General features: G+C 31.5%; 1 protein-coding gene across 1 annotated transcript in view; it reads right to left on the bottom strand.

Annotated features, from left to right (window-relative positions):
* Positions 1-20,291, bottom strand: part of LOC111421086 (synapsin) — a gene marked incomplete at its 5' end in the record, with an annotated part of 34,511 nt that extends 14,220 nt beyond the window's left edge. Inside the window, 4 exons of the mRNA XM_023054219.2 lie at positions 14,371-14,475; positions 14,667-14,777; positions 15,168-15,611; positions 20,079-20,291. Of these exons, the coding sequence (XP_022909987.2) occupies positions 14,371-14,475; positions 14,667-14,777; positions 15,168-15,611; positions 20,079-20,291 (873 nt within the window). The remainder of the gene's footprint in view (positions 1-14,370; positions 14,476-14,666; positions 14,778-15,167; positions 15,612-20,078) is intronic.
* Between the last annotated feature and the right edge of the window lie 1,340 nt (positions 20,292-21,631).

The raw sequence follows: 21,631 nt of genomic DNA, 5'->3' as shown, positions 1-21,631 counted from the left end.
TAACTTTCTTATATGATTCTGACAGAATTCCTAGACCATATAGAATCCATAGGAAATTTTCCGCTCTATATAGTGGTATATAACTTAAGTAGATCGCATGGTTGCACAAGCATTTTATCTCCAAAAACTAGAAAAACCTAGTTTAATTACCGTATGTAAATGTTTACGGTGTTATAACTTTCTTATATGATACGAACAAAACTCCGAGACCATATAGAATCTATAGGAAATTTTCCGCTCTATGCAGTGGTATATAAGTTTAGTAAATCGCATGGTTCCATAGGCGTTTGACCCCCAAAAACTACAAAAACCTAGTATAATCACCGTATGTAAATGTTTACGGTATCATAACATTCTTATATGATACCCAAAGCACTTTGAAAGCATATAGAACCTATAGGAAATTTTCCGCCCTGTATAGTGGTATATAACTTTAGTAGATCGCATGGTCGCAGAAGCATTTTATCTCCAAAAACTACAAAAACCTGCTATAATTACTGTTTGTAAACGTTTACGTTGTCATAACTTTTTTATATGATCCAGACACAACTCCGATCATCATATAGAATCTATGGGAAATTTTTCTCTCTATGCAATGGTATATAACTTCAGTATATCGCATGGTTGCACAAGCATTTTCCCACCACAAACTACAAAAACTTAGTTTAATTACCGTATGTAAACGTTTACGTTGTCACAACTTTCTTATATGATACGGGCAAAACTCCGAGATCATATAGAATCTATAGGAAAATTTCCGCTCTATGCAGTGGTATATAACTTCAGTAGATCGCATGGTTACACAAGCATTTTCTTACCAAAAACTACAAAAACCTAGTTTAATTACCGTATCTAAATGTTTACGGTGTTATAACTTTCTTATATGATACGGACAAAACATCGAGACCATATAGAATCTATAGGAAATTTTCCGCTCTATACAGTGGTATATAACTTTAGTAGATCGCAAGGTTGCAGAAACATTTCATTCCCAAAAACTACAAAACCTGCTATAATTACCGTTCGTAAATGTTTACGTTGTCACAACTTTCTTATATGATACGAACAAAACTCCGATCATCATATAGAATCTATGGGAAATTTTCCGCTCTATACAGTGGTATATAACTGTAGTAGATCACATGGTTGTATAAGCATTTTCCTCCCAAAAGCTGCAATAACTGCAATTATTTATTAGGTCATGTTGTTTATTAGACCTGTTTTTTGGCCGATGCCGATAGATATTGTTTAGACCCAATCCGGATTTAGATACCTCGAAGTGTGTTCTTTTAAAATTGATAAAGATTTTCCTTTAACTCTGTTCCATAACGGCTACACACGGACTTGAAGTTTGATAATTTTGAGCTGAATTCGGTACACGACGACGTTCTTTGTTTTTTCCACAGTTCATATTATGATAGTAACAGGACAACATTGACCTGGCTTTAGATGAAGAGAAGTCAAGCTTTTTAGTGGTATATTTAATATTTCGCTATCTCTATAGACAACGAAGATATCGGCTTGCAAATATCGGCTTGCAAAAGTTTGTTGCTGTCGTCGCACAGGTTATGTTAAAGGTAAAATGCTGCGATTTTTTATAAATGCAACCGCAGAGGATATTCAAAAACCATCTACTCCATCTACCAGCTATTTATCGATTCAAAATTCTTTCTAGAGGAATAGAAATAATTGAAGATGTCTTTGCAACGTGAATTGCTCATGCAGAATGTTTTAAATCAATCTATCGAAGATGTTACAACGATATTCTAGAGTTTGGCAATGACAGTTTGCTCCATCATCAAGTCTACAGAAACTAAAATCAGTGCTTACAACATAACAATATGTTACGCGAATTTGTCAATACCAACGGGAATTCATTTGGGCTAGAGTTGTCTATGATTTCATTATCGTGTTAACCTTCCAGACTTCATAAAGCTAACATTGAAAATCTGAAAACAAGTCTACAAGTATTGTATCACTTCATCATTTGGCCTGCTCGATCGCCAGGTTTTATTTCCTTTATTTATGGCGGCCTATTAGACATATAATTCAGACATTGGGATTTGAAACAAACACTTGAATTCATTCTATCCAACAATGAAGACAAACACATTTCTGTGTAAATAACATTTGAAATTTTTCAGCAGAAAAATTCAGAAGAGAACCACGGTGGTCAGCGTGATTGCTTTAATGGCAGAAAAGGAAAATGATGAAATGGAACCGTCTTAACTGTGTTCTAACGTACTGTTAAAATATGATACACATAAAAGAATTTTTTGTTTATTCAACTGGATTAGTCGACGTTATCTGATATAGACGCAATTTTATTGGCTTATTTTCGTAGCACAGACACAAAAAGTAAATTAATATGAAGATTTGAATCATCATTGCGCAAAAAATTGCAGTAGCAGTATGTGAATTTGAAAAAAGGCCTTTATTTCTTTATGTAGGTAAAATAAAGGCGCGACGTTCAGTCTAGAACACACACCAGTACCATATTTTTCGATTGTTCCTTTTCGTTTTTAAATTACAATTCGCGTAAAGCTCTCTAAAACAATTAGAGAGACATAACTTTAAAAAGCTGATAGCGGGGTTCGACAAACGCAATTACTTTATATATTTTGGTTAAAACCGCGTTGAAATCCATCCGTTTTCGACATAACCGCATCCTACTAAACCGCAATTTTCCGCGAAACTATATGGAATATATAAAAAATAAAATATACCCCTCATTAAGAACACGTCAAGGTACGAAAACGTTCAACAGTTACATAGATTTTAAAACCAACTTTGATGATATATTGGAATATCACAACGGAAATCATACGGCGAAAGCTTTCCAGATTAAGTACCAACGAAGAACTGAAAGTGGAACTTAATTAGCAACTCTGCTTTAGATGATAGGATTTTGATAGCTTTTCTATCTTCATATTAGTAGAAAGATTGCCAAGACAGGACTGAACCTGAACATCGATGACTATTATTAACTAACTTAAAGCTAAATATTGAAAAACTGTTATTAAAGTTATCTATGAAAATGAATACAGTGTGATATGATACATTTCTCAACCATTGTACGGCCAAACTGAATCCGTATCGGATGAAGGGTTACTATTAAATATATCTGTACAAAAAAGTTAAAGTTCATTTTTGTTGGAATATTTTTTGAATCACTTCTTTTGTGTCATCGTATACAGTAAAACCTACTTTAATCTTGAGTAATGCGTAATATGTTCACATTTAATTTACAAGTAGAAATTGCAGCCACTATTTATATCTTGGTTATTCCAATATTTACATAAAATTGTTTATTTTAAGTGAATAAATATAACTAGGGTATTTTCGCGTGCATTTTCTATGTTCTTTAGACGAAAGATAAGATTATCTTTATCTAATTTCCTTTCAAAAATAACAAATTTGTTGATAACGTGACTAATACACAAATATGCATAAATTGATTAAGAGTGGGTATCGTAATTGCCACCGTATAGGATTTCATAAATAATACATTTTAGACGTGTGGTCATTACTAACATATTACTGTCGATCACGTACGCTTAGTGGAAATTAGATTTATTGCTCACCGCATACATAATATTTCTTAATCGATTCCGATTATTAACAAGATTTTCATAAGATATTTGTAGAAATTAAGTATTTTTTTATTTACATATTTGCGGTTAAAACTTGATAAGAAAAATTATGAATGGGTACAAGGATAATTAGTCATTAAAAAAGATTAGACAGAAATAAATATAGAAGAAATAGCGAAGATAGAAGTTTTATGATTTAGTGACGCAAGAGAATTCTTTCACCAAAAGCGATTTATTAATGTTGGGTCAGTAACGTTTGGAATTTACTTCATCCAAATGCTCTAAATGAGCAGAAAATTGCGTAGCGTACGCGTAACCTCTTTAAATAACTTCGAAGGATCAACCGATTAACTCGGTCCGCGCACTATAATTCAACCAAGTGCCCGCAAAGTCCGTCTTATTCGATAATTGCTCCTTAGTTCACAATGACTAACGTAATTAGGAGGACGGTGGCCGAATTGAAGGCGGAGCGGTGCGGCGGCGTCGACCCAAATTGCGTAATTCGCTTTTATTATTATGTTTCCGCAAGAAATCGCCTATCAATCACCGTTTGTTGTCAAACAAAGACCTTTGTTCTGTTTACCAATTTTGAAAATGGAACATTTTAAGACCATTATTTTCAATGGGGTAATAACTCATTACGACCGTAACTCGTCCGCCGTCTTATTTATTACGATTTTGTCGGTCTATTAACGCGCCAAAAAAACAACCACCAAGAAGCAAAGACACATTTATTTCGACGATGGACGTACACGCCCATTGACCAAATAACCGCGCTCTGATTAATTCCGAGAAGCTTGTGATTATGTCGCTTACATTGTTGAAGTGCGTCTGATCTATTGCCATTGCGAAACAATTAAGTTAATTTAAACCGGTAGAACGGCGACGTATTGTTCTAAACAAGCTGGGCGATTAATCTAGGAATTTCTTATGAATCTGCCACATCAGACGTGATGGCTACCGATCCTCGCCCATGCATCTTCATTACCGTATAAATAATCTGGGTTAATTGAAGATGTATGTATGTGAAAGTTACCAGTTAAAATCGTCTGGATTTAAATTGACTCCATTATTAAGACTACTTTTTTTAGAAAATGTTTCTTGTGTTATTTCAGGATAAAATTCTTTTTTTGCGATTTTGCGTCTAATCGGAGAATATGGTGTTGGGGTTTATTCTAGACTGGACGTCGCGCCTTTATTTTTACCTACATAAAGAAATAAAGGCCTTTCCCGTAAATAAAATTTAGTTTAGCTTAAGACAACTAAATCGGAATGTTTTTAGTTCTAGGTCTAGTGGTAGTTCTAGTTTTAGTTCGATGAAAAATGTACAACAATCTAACGCTGAATAACAACTAAATCTTGAACTAACACTAGCATTAGAACTAACACTAGACCTAGAACTGGAAACATTCGGGTTTAGCCGAGCGTCTCTTAAGACGGTAATTTATCAACAAAATGATTCCTATCTCAAAAATGAAAAGCTGTGGATGAAAATAATATTAATAAAAAATGTTCATAATACATCCACAAAGATATTATTTATAAACAATATCTTTCTAGCTTATTCGCATTTTTAGATATTAACCATAAAATGTCCAAATCAAGAAATTGAGGTTTTGAATAAAAAGAATCATTATATGTCAACAATTAAAAATGTTCGGAGAAAATGTTTTGGATAAAAATTATTTGTAATCAACCAACATAACATTATCCACAACAATTTATCTCTTAATTATAATCATTGCCAACTTAGCGGATTTAAAACCCGAAATATTCCAAATTAGGCGCATTTAACACAAAATCGCTTTTATCTCAAAAATTAAATGCTGTGGATGGAAATAATATTAATAAAAATTGTTCATAATACATCCACAAAGATATTATTTATAAACAATATCTTTCTAGCTAGTTCGCATTTTTAGTTCTAAACCATAAAAAACCCAAATCAAGAAATTTACGCTTTTGGATAAAAATTTAGAATATATCTCGAAAATTAAAAATGTTTGAAGAAAATGTTGTGGATAAAAATTATTTGTAACCAATCAACATAACATTATCCGCAACAATTTATCTCTTAATTATAATCATTGTCAACTTAGCGAATTTAAATCCCGAAACTTTTCAAATTTTACACGTTTAAGAAGAAAATCGTTTTTATCTCAAAAATTAACAGCTGTGGATGAAAATAATATTAATAAAAATTGTTCATAGTACATCCACAAAGATATTATTTATAAACAATATCTTTCTAGCTTGTTCGCATTTTTAGATATTAACCATGAAATGTCCAAATCAAGAAATTGACAGTTTTGAATAAAGAGAATCATTATATCTCAAAAATTAAAAATGCTCGGAGAAAATGTTTTGTATAAAAATTATTTGTAACCAACCAACACAACATTATCCGCAACAATTTATCTTTCAATTATAATCATTGCCAACTTAGCGGATTTAAAACCCGAAATATTCCAAATTTGGCGTATTTCATACAAAATCGCTTTTATCTCAAAAATTAAATGCTGTGGATGGAAATAATATTAATAAAAAATGTTCATAATACATCCACAAACATATTATTTATAAACAATATCTTTCTAGCTAGTTCGCATTTTTAGTTATAAACTATAAAGAACTCAAATCAAGAAATTGACGTTTTTGGATAAAAATTTTGAATATATCTCGAAAATTAAAAATGTTTCAAGAAAATTTTGTGGATAAAAATTATTTGTAGCCAACCAACCTAACATTATCCGCAAAAATTTATCTCTCAATTATAATCATTGCCAACTTAGCGGATTTAAATCCCGAAACATTTCAAATTTTACACATTTAAGAAGAAAATCGTTTTTATCTCAAAAATTAAAAGCTGTGGATGAAAATGATATTAATAAAAATTGTTCATAGTATATCCACAAAGATATTATTTATAAACAATATGTTTCTAGCTAGTTCGCATTTTTAGTTATAAACTATAAGAAGCCTAAATCAAGAAATTGACGTTTTTGGATAATAATTTTGAATATATCTCGAAAATTAAAAATGTTTCAAGAAAATGTTGTGGATAAAAATTATTTGTAACCAACCAACATAACATTATCCGCAACAATTTATCTCTCAATTATAATCATTGCCAACTTAGCGGACTTAAAACAAGAAACATTTCAAATTTTACACATTTAAGAAGAAAATCGTCTTTGGCTCAAAAATTAAAAGCTGTGGATGAAAATAATATTAATAAAAATTGTTCATAGTACATCCACAAAGATATTATTTATAAACAATATCTTTCTAGTTAATTCGTATTTTTAGTTATAAACCATAAAAAAACAAAATCAAGAAATTGACGCTTTTGGATAAAAATTTAGAATATATCTCGAAAATTAAAAATGTTTGAAGAAAATTTTGTGGATAAAAATTATTTGTAACCAACCAACATAACATTATCCGCAACAATTTATCTCTTAATTATAATCATTGCCAACTTAGCGGATTTAAAAACCGAAACATTTCAAATTTTACACATTTAAGAAGAAAATCGTTTTTATCTCAAAAATTAAAAGCTGTGGATGAAAATAATATTAATAAAAATTGTTCATAATACATCCACAAAGATATTATTTATAAACAATATCTTTCTAGCTAGTTCGCATTTTTAGTTATAAACTATAAGAAGCCTAAAACAAGAAATTGACGTTTTTGGATAATAATTTTGAATATACATATCTCGAAAATTAAAAATGTTTCAAGAAAATGTTGTGGATAAAAATTATTTGTAACCAACTAACATAACATTATCCGCAAAATTTATCTCTTAATTATAATCATTGCCAACTTAGCGGATTTAAATCCCGAAACATTTCAAATTTTACTCATTTAAGAGGAAAATCGTTTTTATCTCAAAAATTAAAAGCTGTGGATAAAAATAATATTAATAAAAATTGTTCATAGTATATCCGCAAAGATATTATTTATAAACAATATCTTTCTAGATAGTTCGCATTTTTAGTTATAAACCATAAAACCCAAATCAAAAAATTTACGTTTTTGGATAAGAAATTTGAATGTATCTCAAAAATTAAAAATGTTTGAAGAAAATGTTGTGGATAAAAATTATTTGTAGCCAACCAACATAACATTATCCGTAACAATTTATCTCTCAATTATAATCATTGTCAACTTAGCGAATTTAAATCCCGAAACATTTCAAATTTTACACATTAAGAAGAAAATCGTTTTTATCTCAAAAATTAACAGCTGTGGATGAAAATAATATTAATAAAAATTGTTCATAGCACATCCACAAAGATATTATTTATAAACAATATCTTTCTAGCTTGTTCGCATTTTTAGATATTAACCATAAAATGTCCAAATCAAGAAATTGACAGTTTTGAATAAAGAGAATCATTATATCTCAAAAATTAAAAATGCTCGGAGAAAATGTTGTGGATAAAAATTATTTGTAGCCAACCAAGCTAACATTATCCGCAACAATTTATCTCTCAATTATAATCATTGCCAACTTAGCGGATTTAAAACCCAAAACATTTCAAATTTTACACATTTAACAACAAAATCGTTTTTATCTCAAAATTTAAAAGCTGTGAATGAAAATAATATTAATAAAAATTGTTCATAGTACATCCACAAAGATATTATTTATAAACAATATCTTTCTAGCTAGTTCGCATTTTTAGTTATAAACCATAAAAAACCCAAATCAAGAAATTGACGTTTTTGAATTAAAATTTTTAATATATCTCGAAAATTAAAAATGTTTGAAGAAAATGTTGTGGATAAAAATTATTTGTAAGCAACCAACATAACATTATCCGCAACAATTTATCTCTCAGTTATAATCATTGTCAACTTAGCGGATTTAAATCCCGAAACATTTCAAATTTTACACATTTAAGAAGAAAATCGTTTTTATCTCAAAAATTAAAAGCTGCGAATGGAAATAATGTGAATAAAAAATGTTCATAATACAATGAGCTCTATCTTAAGACGGTTCAATGAAAAATATACAACAATCTAACGCTGAATAACAACTAAAACTAGAACTACCGTGCTTGATATATACATCGCATAGACAACTTGAGGAATAACCCGAGTTAGATTCTATCTATGAGCGCTAAAATTTATATTTAAACATACTGATGTACTAAATAGATAATATTAATAGTATGACTTAAAAATAATGTATCCGTTATATCCGAAATCCGTTCTAACAAGGTCCGCTATATCGTGTTTTTACTGTATTACGAAACTGTATAAAGTTAAATGCCACCGGTTTCTGTTTACCGTAGTTAGCATTTTGCTTCCCTATGCGCATATCGAGTGGTTTTTAATACGGTGCGTTTCTATTTTCGTTTCGAGAGATACTTTTGCTGTCAATTCGCAAAGCTGACAAAACAATGCGCAACTGCCGCCGCACATTACCATTTTTGAAAAGCCCCGAGGCGCAATTCCCACAAACATTTTTTTTTAGAATTAGAATCCATAACCGTTTACGCATAACATAGTTCTGACCGATCTTCAGGTTTCTCTTGGGTATAATTAAGCGCCATTAAGACGATTTTTAAATAGCGTGTAATTATGCTAAGGGGGCGCTTAATTCTAGCGTTGTCGGTATCTTTAATGACTTAATGAATGAATCTGGAGATGAAAAAAAATGTTGCGACGTCGTTTCAATGCCGGTCGCGATTTGCGCGTCCAATTGAAAAAATAGATCTGTAAAAGCAATAAAATAGACGGATAGAACAGTGGTTTGATAGATGAAAAGCATACATCGTCACGTGCGGTAATCCGATCAGTTACGAGAGTGCATAAATTTGCATCAAATGGTGTAGTTTTTTTCACGATAGGTTCATCCTTTCTACAATTAGTCGCATTTCTGATTCCAGATATGCCGTGGTTTACATGGTTGGTGTCCTTGCTCATTATTTTGAGCTTGTGGACTACAGAAATAGAATCTTGTTCCTGCATGCCCGCACATCCCCAACAACATTATTGTAGAGATGATTTTGGTAAGTAAATATATATTTTAGTTTTGGTAATAAAGATTCCTAGCTTATCGCGAAATGTATATACAAGTGGAGCTGTGCTAAAATTAATGCATCGTATAACTCTTCAATCATGCGAGCTTACAGCATAATATTCGTGTACGCGTACTAAAAATAAATTACGATATGTAATCCATACTCGGCTCGTTACATAATGAGCGGCCATCGGGGATAATTTTATATCGGTTGATAAGATAGTTTTAAAACCAGAAATGTTTATTTAGTAAAAGAAAAAATATTTACGAAACGCATTTTACGTCCCAATAAGACACTCTCCCTTCGGTTGCAGTATTTAGGTAATAAAAATAAAGTAAAACCAACAACCCGGTCTATAAAATAAATCACATTAAAAAAGCCATCAATCACTTTAAATTGGTCACCAATTTTTCCTGCCAGATAACATATTTTATTATGTTTTTGCTCGAAAACTCGTTCAATTTAATTTAAAAAATAAATAAAAAAATGACGGATAGTTTTTCGCATTTCCCAATTTCCAATATTGGTGATTTATTACTTGACCCATTTCAATTACTCATTGAACGTATTGTTTCAGCAATTCTGGTTCGTATCCGACGAGAATTCGTAATTAATGAAAGGAGAGTGTACGTGGTGGTATTGAAGAAGGGTTACAAATTAAACGATAAAGCTCGGGAAGCTTTGAAGACAAGGCATCTGATAACGGCCACTGACGATAGCATGTGTGGACGCATGTTGGAAGTTGGAAAAGTATACGCATTAACTGGAAGAGTATTCGGTTTGAAAGCAAATTTTGGGTTATGTAATATGGCTGTGGAATGGTCACAATTAACGAAACGACAACGTAAAGGGTTGAGGAAATTATATCACAATGGATGTAATTGCAAAATTAATCGATGTACTGCTGGAAGGTGTAGGAAAATTCGAACGGCGTGTAATTGGGTGCAAGGTCCAGCGTCTTCTTGTTTTGTAAAAGAGGTAAAAGTTGTTTTCTTAAATATAAGGTTTATGGACAAATTTTTGAAAAATCAGTAGATAATCATTTTTATGGATAGCACAATTTATTCATGATGAGGTTGTAACCACGACCTTAAATTGAGAAAAGCACGACCGAGTTATGCATAACACCTTTAAGCAATCGGTTAAGCAATTGATTGAGAAATTATCTCTAGAAATCAGCTAAAAATAAGCAAACGTTGTTATCGCTTTCATTTCTGCATTTAGGCCATAAAGTGAATACAAAGCAGTGTAATAGACAATTATCGGGTGATTTAAAATAATGTAGATTTTCAATACACACCTTAACCCTTCTTTTGAGTTTTGTCCTCTGTGTTAGACACTGAAGATCACGCAGATTTGCCACATTTTTAAATGATTGTTTTTTAAATTTTGTCAGCTAAGATCTATAAAATTACTATAAGTAGTATGAAACTACCAACTCTACATGTTTTAAATCTTTTTGGTTTTTGTTCATTGCACATAGAACAAAAATTATTTTTTCAGAAATCGTGCCAGTTTAGTTCTGCTAGTTCTAGTTCTGGTATATTTGTTCAAACCTAAGTTGATTGTTCTTGAACCTGACTCAATCCAATCTCATTGCCAATCCAAGAATATCTCAACTGTACCTTATAATTAATCCATACTTCTATCTAACATGATTACCTTTTAAGTTATCTTAAAATGGTTTATGTCAAAGGATAATAATGTTTAAACCAATTTCATCGTCAACCAAAAAATATTGCAACTTAGCCATAATTATTAAGATTCTCAGCGTGATCAAAATCAATCCAACCTCATCTCTATATCTCAACTCAACGTTACCCTGAATTCAAGAAAGTCCCAACAGAAGCTGGTCTGATTACTACGCATCATCATTCAAATCAAATCAAATAACTCAATTTCAGTATTTAGCACTCTCGTTTTAGTTTTTTAGATAGTACCCTTATGTGATCATTCCAGCTAATGTTACCATCCAACCGGATACCGAGAAATTTAATACTATCCACAGATTCAACAAATTTCCTCTTAAATTTACCCAACACACTAAAATCTAGTTTAGTGAATTTGTTGGAAAAATGTATTAGTTGCGTTTTGTTACAGTTTAGTATTTTTTGTTGACACATTTGTCACTTCCAACATCATTCTTGCCTAACTTAACCTGACATTGTGCTCCTTAATATCTAAATTGGAATAATGGAATTTACTGACCTTAAATTGAGAAAAGCACGACCGAGTTATGCATAACACCTTTAAGCAATCGGTTAAGCAATTGATTGAGAAATTATCTCTAGAAAACAGCTAAAAATAAACAAACGTTGTTATCGCTTTCATTTCTGCATTTAGGCCATAAAGTGAATACAAAGCAGTATAGTAGACAATTATCGGATGATTTAAAATAATGTCTGAAGATTTTGAATACACACCTTAACCCTTCTTAGGAGTTCCACTTCAAAAAGCATAACGATATTGTTACTATATATTGTATGGAAAAGAATAATGCCGGGCAAAAAAATTCGTCTAATTGAGTCAAAAGACAATGATAGTTGGAAGGTTTTCTATCAGTTAAGTCTAAGGGTGTGTCCAAACATTGCGCGGCATTCGAATTCGGCTGCCTCACTGTACCTGCCAATCCCAAACATTTTTAGTAAATGCGCGACATGTTTATCTACGTTATAGAGACGATTTTTGAACCCATACTATAATATACCCAGAAACAGTTTTCATTATAGTTAGTGTTAGCATCTACTGGTCAGAATTTTATCTGTATCTTAATCTCACTTAGTTAATGAGATGTGTTCGAAGTTAATGTTATTATCCTTCAAATAATATGACTGTTTAATTGTTGATTTAGGTTACTAATCCTAATCATATCTTGAAAATTAAAAATGATGGAGTAAAATGTTTTACATAGCAATAGTTTATAATGAAACAAAGAAACATAATTCATAACCTGAATTATCTCAAATATTATTATATTGTAGTTATAAAGTACAGATCTCTAAAATGCCAAAATTGTTGGTTTTTGCAGATTTGTTATAAAAAGACAAACATTACGAAAAATTTAAGCTAATGAAGAAGTATATTTTAAATATAAATTGCTTATAATGAACCATAAATACATAATTCATAACCAGATCTAACTCAAATATTATTATATTCTAAATAGAAAGTGAAAATCTCCAAATTATCAAAATTGTTAATTTAGGTTACTAATCTTGATTATATCTCGAATATTAAAAATGATGGAGTAAAATGTTTTATATAGAAATTGTTTATAATGAAACAAAGAAACATAATTCATAACCAGAATTAACTATTATTTGCTTCTATAGAGTAAACATTTATATATGAGTAAGCTGGAAGCAGAGAAACCGCCATAAACACAATTTGACTTAAAGACGGTAATAAAGTGTTATGTAGAGGACGAATGTTTCTACAAAAAATGAATAATATTAAATGTGGCAGAAAGGAACTATTGCCCCATCACAAAGGTGTTTGACTCTTAACATTTAAATATGATGAAGCAACTGAAAAAAAATTACCAGAAATCTAGAACATCCATAAGTCAAGATTTTAAATAACATTCCTGAGGTGCTCGAAAAGTTTGGGTTGAGTACTCCTTATAGAATTTGCAATTTTGACGAATTGGGATTGTCTATTGCACTCTTCGGTTAAAATTATTGGTCAAAATTGAATAAAATAAGTGGGATATATCAGTTTTGTATGAGTTGGTGGAGCAATACCCAAATAAACAAAACCATTTTGAAATTCCTTTTTATCTCATACATCTCACAGCTCCCATCGATAAATTTAGCAGTCTTTTGCACTAAATGCAATAAATTTCATTCCACCTTTATTGCCAATCTGAGTGTATTTCATTCTAAGATCATAAGCAACCCAAGAAGTGTCTTGGGAAGCAAATCTTATGCTATTTCCCACACTTGCACCAACTTGCGCTCCATAAGGTACTTTTGGGAAAAGAGAGATCAAATTGGAGATTCCCACTGAATAGTATGTCATAGGATATCATCATATATAGAATCATCGGTGATCAGATCTCTTTGAGAAAGCATTCGTTATACCTTTAAGTGTTGGCACCGTAATCAAATATATAGTGCAACTCAAATTTGAACAACCCGTATTTTTGTATTCACTGTTCCTATGAAATCAGTTATGTATAGCCTATTAGTTTCAAACGATACATTTTATTGCTGTTTGTTGCTACTTAAGCTTTCCCAGGTAGTAGGTATTCAATGTGTTAAATAGAAAAAGTTACTCTTCCAAAATTTAATCAAGTATCAATAGAATTACAAAGGCATTGACTCCAGAGCAGTATTAACTATTACTATGTTCTAATAGTGTATTATGTTCTACTACACTATTAACACTTAATAGCCAATGTGTTATGAAAGAAGAAAAAAAATAGTTAGAAAATAATAAAAAAATTTAAATCGTTGAGTTTTACTCATTGTTGTATTAGATTCATGCAAATTGTTAAAAATGGAATCTTTTTTGTTAATCAAACATTTATTCATTTGTGTATAAAACTTATAAAATAATGATAGGTAATAATCATTTGTCCAAAAAATTTTCAACAAAGAAACTTTCGCGAACTTAATACATATCAATTTAAAAAATTATATTGTTTTAGGGTATATGTCAAAAAACACCAAGTAATCAATGTATGTGGACCAAGAATAAGGAGCTGGCGCAATGTAAAAGATCTTTCTACTTACCATTTCTCGATGATCAGGGTAGAAAGTTTGTTCAATAAGGGGAAAAGAGTCTTTTCCAATACGTCGTTGAATTTGGACAAGATGCCCAAAAACCCAAGGCTTGTCCTGTAAATTGAAGATTTTTTTATATAATGTATATTTTAAATATTTATATTTATTGTCATTTTGTTATAATCGTCCATTTGTACAAAGAAATGTTCAGTGATTTTGTTATAAACTGTTAACACGTTCGTTACCGTAAAATAAACTACACTTTTATGCCGTCCAAGCTTTTTGTGCTGCATAACTTTACGTACCTGGAAGTTGTACACTGCGTTGAGGTTGTTTATTGTTGGCACTCCACCAAATTTTAAAGCCAGTAGTAATTTTTTATAGTCCTCTCCTGCATCCCGAAGATTTTGCCTCACCTAAAAGGAAAAAGAAAATAAAATAAAAGAGTAATAAAATATAAAATTTTATGTAACCGGATATTTGAAAAGTTCGCGTCCCATTCAAAGTGATTCACCGGAAAACTTCTTACACAGAAAGTTTTTCTTTGAATTGTATTTCAAAAGAAAAAGTTTTGATTCCAATTTCAACTAGTTTTCTTTCGAGTAAACATTAGTAGAAAATTTCGATTGCAATTTCACTTTGTATTTTAGTAGGGTTAAATTTCGAATCGTAAATTTCGTTAATCTTATCGTTCGAAAAGCTGTTTTTGGCAAAGTGCCTAAAGTAAGTGTCGCTTTAAAATTTATTCGAAGATAAGCATTAAATTATAATAAAGTCTTTTGCGTATCTTGTATTGACCATCTTACCAACAAGAAATCCGGTTTAAAAGTTCTTCCAGTTCGTGATCCACCCCTATAAGGTCCCATTGAAACGTTAACTCCATCCGAACTCGCTGTAATGTTGAGTTCTTTAAATTCCGCTTGTTCCACGCGAATATCATAATCTCCGATCTTCTTTCCGCGGAAGTACTTGGACCAATCGGTATTTTGATCATCAATAACTAACAAAGTGAGGTATTTTCCCGAAGATACCGATGATGTCACTCTACTTGCACTGCTCACAGCTGCTCCTAAAATTGATGCACCTTGATCTCTAGCTTGACCTGTTAAAGATTGAACGCGTTGAAGTAATGATTCCCTAGATTTAGCAGGACTACTTGGAGCACTTGTTGTTTTAGATCCTGGTCGTAAATTTAGCGATAAATCGCTGGTGGAGGTTGCAGGTTGAACTGGAGGAGGGGGTGGAGGTGCCTGAAAAAGAATCGATTAAATATTACAATTAGTTTTAAAAGAATTTTAAATTTAACGCTAACTGATTTTCATCTTCCGTATTACATCAAAAAGTTACTAAAACTTCATAATTCTCCTTGTAACTAAGACTTTACATCTTACTAACAAAGTTATTAAGATTAATAGTAGGAAGTTTTGCAAGCTACAAGTCATAAATTATGTAGAAGAAAATACTTCCGGAATATCAATGTTATACGAGACAAAATTAAAAAAAAAATGTATACAAGATCGAAACCATCGCTCTGGAAGCATAACGGTTATTGATGAAATATACGGTCCTAGAGACACACGAGCACGTGATACTCAATAACTAGTAGACACGACCTCACTGCGAGTTAAACAGCCTCGAACGGTCAGCCTCAAGCGGACCATTGTTACCACGAAGTCACGGATCATTAACATCGGTTAAATACGACGTGAGCTTCAGGCCAAGACGCCAAAGAAACTTTGAAAACGCTCGTTAAAACCTAAACGCTAACAGCGGAGAAATGCTACAAAAACGGGTTGCAAACCAACCAGTAAGTAGCAATTCGATGTATTGTGTTACTAAATGTATTCAGTTAGTTTGTTAAATATAAAGAGAAAAGTTTCTTATTACGTTAACAACACAATAATTTTATGTTAAGTTTTAGATTAGATTAGGGAAAATTCAATTATTGTATTTGCTGCATCCAGCCTAATTTAAATTGCAAGGGTGCAGTTTATAATTAGTGATTTTGTGGTCGGATGTTGCAAACGAGAATGTGTAAATGGAGTAGAGGGGACGGGAATCCGATTTACGTTTGGAATATAACAGAAATGCAGTTTCAACTAAATGTAGAAACACCTCTTGGAATTAAAAATTTAAATTAATTAAATTTTTCTATCAGTTTTTTTTTAATGTAATTTCTATTAAGGGGGGAAATTCATTTGGAACTTTCAAAACCATTTTTTTTTCAAAAAAATGATAAAAGTGTTTACAGTTCTTGGATACGATATCTCAAAAACTGCTTGAGCAATCATTCTGAAATATTTTACACATATAAGTAGATGAATCGATATTAGATTTTAATATAATAAATTGGAATTTCAATGAATCATTATGAAATTATCAGCTTTTATTATACAAGTTATAAGCTTTCTAATGAAGAAAACGGATTTTCAAAATATCTGTTAGTTTTTGAGATATTAATTTTTAGATGTAATAAGACATTGTATCATTTTTCAAAAACAACCATTATTTTCAATCATTTTCAAAAAATCGTAATAAATCGTAGTATTAATAAATTCTTATGAAATTATCGGCATTTACAATACAAATTATAAACTTTTCAATAAAAGAAACGGATTTTCAAAATATCTTTTAATTTTTGAGATATTAATTTTTAAACGTATTAAGGTATTTTCTTATTTTTCAGAAACAACAATTATTTTCAATCATTTTCAAGAAATCGTAATAAATCGTAATTTTAATAAATACTTATGAAATTATCAGCATTTACTATATAAATTATAAGCTTTTCAAAGAAAGAAACGGATTCTCAAGATATCTTCTAGTTTTTGAGATATTAATTCTGAAACGTAATAAGGCATTTTCTCATTTTTCAGAAACAACAATTATTTTCAAAAAATCCTCATAAATCGTAGTTTTAATAAATTCTTATGAAATTATCAGCATTTACAATACAAATTATAAACTTTCCAATAAAAGAAACGGATTTTCATAATATCTTTTACTTTTTGAGATATTAATTTTTAAACGTATTAATGTATTTTCTTATTTAACGAAAACAACAATTATTTTCAATTATTTTCAAGAAATCGTAATAAATCGTAATTTTAATAAATACTTATGAAATGATCAGCATTTACTATATAAATTATAAGCTTTTCAAAGAAAGAAACGGATTCTCAAAATATGTTCTAGTTTTTGAGATATTAATTCTGAAATGTAATAAGACATTTTCTCGTTATTCAGAAACAACAATTATTTTCAATTATTTTCAAAAAATCGTAATAAATCGTGGTTTTAATAAATTCTTATGAAATTATCAGCATTATTAAGCAACAAATTATATTCATTTTCGAACAATCATAATAAATTGCAATTTGTATGAATCATTATGAAATTATCAGCACTTGTTATACAAATTATAAGCTTTCCAATGCAAGAAACGTTTTTTATAAATATCTTTTAGTTTTAGAGATATTAATTTTTAAACATAACCAGATATTTTTTTCAGGTTAAGTAACTATTTTCATTCATTTTCAAAAAATCATAATAAATTGGAATTTCAGTACATTATTATGAAATTATCAGCAATTGTTATACAAATTATAAACTTTTCAGTGGAAGAAGCAGATTTTCGGAATATCTTTCAGTTTTTGAAAAATTAACTTTTAAACTTAACTTAGGTAAATGCTTGACGCCGAGGCGTTTTCGTTCCATGTCCTCAAGTGACCTCGCCTTAGTAAGGCAAATTCATAAATTCTGCTCCTTAAGTTTAACCGAGGTCGCTTGAGGTTGAGGTGTTTCGATATCTTGACCAGTTTGGGTTGGTTTGGTATTAATACCGAAACCTTGATTGCAAGCCGCCTTGGCCAAATTTATGGAGGAGAATCTATGACTTTTGCTTACTAAGCTGAGGTCGCTTGCGGCCGAGGCATTGCAATATGTTGACTAGTTTCGGGTTGGTTTGGTATTAATAGCTGAGCTCGGCTGTAAGAGACCTCGGTTTAGTAAGGCTGAGTCATAGGTTGTCCTCCTTAAGATTAATCGAAGACACTTATGGACGAAATGTTGCAATATATTGACCAGTTTCGTGTTGAATGATGGTACTTATTCTAAAGTCTCGGACGTAACTAGCGATCGTGGCTTAACAAAGCAACGCAATTGATTCTACACCCTAACTTTAACCAAGTTCACTCGCAGCCAAGGTGTTGCGATATGTTGACAACTCTCGGTTGGTATTAATATCGGAACCTCGGCCGCAAGCGACCTCGGCTTATTAATGCAAAGTTACAGATTCTCATCCTTAAGATTAACCTAAGTCGCTTGCGGCCGAAGTGTTACAATATGCACCCAACCCGAAACTGGTTAAGTTTCGGGTTGATTTGGTACTTCGTCTAAAGCCTCGGCCGCAAGCGACGTCTGCTTGACAAAGCAAAGCAATAGATTGTAAGCCCTTACTTTAGCCAAGCTCATTTGTGTCCGAGGTGTTGCGATATGTTGAGCAGTTTCGGGTTGATGTGGTAATAATACCAGAACCTCAGCCGGAATCGACTTCGGCTTATTAATACATTTTTGGCGATACATTCAAGGCGTTGCGATATGTTGATTGATTGCGTGTTGATATGGTACTTATTTTAGACCGGCGAAGGTCAAGGCGAAGCTACAAATTCTAAGCTCTAGCTTTAGCCAAGTTCTCTAGCTGTCGAGGCGATATGTTGACCAATTTCGGGTTGGTTTGATTTAATACCGTTATTTCAACTAAATTTGCAAAAAATCAAAGTAAATCGGGATTTCAATAAATCATTATGATATTATCAGCATATCGAAGTGATTTTTCAAAATATGTTTTCATTCTTGAGATATTATTTTTTTGTTTATATTAAGACATTTTCTCATTTTTCGAATATACTCTGAAGTTCTGAAAATTCTTAATAATGTTTTTAAATTCCGTTTTTGGTTGGTTTTGAAAATTTCTGAAGAATGTTACTAAATCGCTGAATATATTTGGAAACCCCAGAGACAACGCAACGAAATTTTGTTAACAAATAAAAACACCACTACAACAAATACTGGAATGTCGAAAGCAAAACAACTCATGAAATAACCTTTCCCAAGACGATTTCAATTTACCACTTATTTTTTTACATCTAAATGTTATTAAATAAATTGGAGCTTAATTTAATTTAAATAAAATGGGTTTTTTTATTTCCTATACTACTATAGGTAATCATTATCGATTCCCACGTCCGGTAGTAAATCCAAACAACCCCACTTTTTTGTGGTCAATATGACCTCGTACTCTTTACGACTGAGCGTGTACTTTTACAACCTTCTTTAAGCCACCAGCTTTTCTTTAGCGAGGTCGATGATTTCTTCTTGCCATAAACCTACAATTTATGTAATTCTAAAGTTACATATCCTATTTTTAATATAGAGCACTTTGTCCTAAACTTCCCATTTCTCATTAGTAACCTTTTGAGGAATTCGTGAAAAGAGCACTCAAGACATGTTAAGTGCTTCTCTTTAATACTTAATAACACTACGTAATTGCTCGCTTTGCACGGCGACAAGGACATAAAACGAATTTAGGTCACTTTTAAAAACTTTAAAATTTATGTTTTTGGTGTTTGAGGTAATGTTTAAAGATCTGATTTAAAGATCTTATTTGAACATAAAGTTTAACAAACAAATTTAACTTGAATGTAAAGTTAACTCACCTGGGGTTGAGAGGTAACGGGAGGTGCTTTTGAATAAGGATCAACCTGCGCCTCATTCTCGTCGCACTCCGAGGATAGATCCCCGGAGCTGAACCTCCGTTTCAGGTAATTGACATTCGAGGTAAAAGACTGCCTGAAGCTGCTGAACGAAATGGTTGGGCCGTTTGCGGTTGGTCCGCAGTATTTTCCGCACTCGGTAATTTTGCCGGCTAATTAAATAGCCCGCCGAAACGTTGACACACCCTGAAATGGTAGAAAATTTAGTCATTAGCTGCAATTTCGTTCGGGCGAAGATGTCGTTAATCGATCGTGATTATCCAACGCTCTTAAAATGAATGAGCTACAAATCAACACTGCCCATCCCCCGGGCTAATATCTTAACGAGATGTGTATTACGTCAACCCCGCAGGGCTAATAAATTAATACGGTGAACACGGGGGCATAATTTAAATTAATGCGGCGTATGGGGCAAAATAAAGTTTCAAAGTAAAACCAAAATGAGAATGTATGGAAAATTTTAGAATGCTGGATACAACGAGGGAGAAGGAATTAAACTTTTTTGATCCGTTTCGAAACTTGTTTGTAACAGAAACAATTTACTCGTAATTAAAACTTTTTTAAAACGAGCAATTAATTTTAATTTATGGTAGTTAAAAACTTCACTTTATCTTTAGAGATATTATTATGGTATTAAAAAATTAATCAGAAATACAAAATAAGTAAATAATAAATTCCAAAATCTAATTCAATCTAATCCATTAAGTAGGTAGAAGAAAGTTGAGACTTTGTTAAAGGGCAAATAAAAACCCAATTATTTGCTTGTCTTAATATAAATATTATAATGATGCAATACTTTGATATAAACGGATCGATTTTTATGGCTGCTTTATGCCTTTGGGTGAAAAACGAAATATGAAAAAATATGACAGAATTTCTCTCCCTCTGGAGTACGCAAACATTATTAAAAAAACGAGAAAAATTTCAACGTCATCGAAGTTCAACTGGACATGATATTGACATTACATCGACTACGTATAACACAGAACGATCAAATAAAGGGATTATTGAGTGCTATAAAACCTTTCCTCTCTTAACGTCATATCACCAGCAAACACAATACACTATCAGGAAAAATTAAATGTGTAGAAGTGGATTTCTGAAATGATTCGTATTTTACTATTCTAAATTACCGAAAAAGAATTAATTAGCTGAGAATATGGATTAAAATTATCAGAGTCATCGCTCGAACAGGAATTAATTTTAAAATAATGTACCAAATTCGAACATTGTAGTGTCAATTTACCCTGATGTCATAGTCGACCATCGAGCGTACTTAAAGATTATGAACAAATCCGCATCATGGCATTCCTACGAGGCCACGGAGGAAAAGCAGCTAAGGATCGTCTTGAAAGATTGCCTCGTCAAGATTGTAGTAATCAATTCATCAATTCGAATTTTCATCTAAATTTTATCCTAAAATTCGAACTTCCGCATTTCTATAGTAAGTATCCTGAATCGATTGTAAAAATCGTAACTTTCGCAATAATGGAAGA

This window comes from Onthophagus taurus, chromosome 1, assembly GCF_036711975.1.
Source record: "Onthophagus taurus isolate NC chromosome 1, IU_Otau_3.0, whole genome shotgun sequence".
Taxonomy (NCBI): Eukaryota; Metazoa; Arthropoda; class Insecta; order Coleoptera; family Scarabaeidae; genus Onthophagus; species Onthophagus taurus.
The sequence above is the reverse complement of the archived record's forward strand: the minus strand, read 5'-3'. Positions and strand labels throughout refer to the sequence as shown.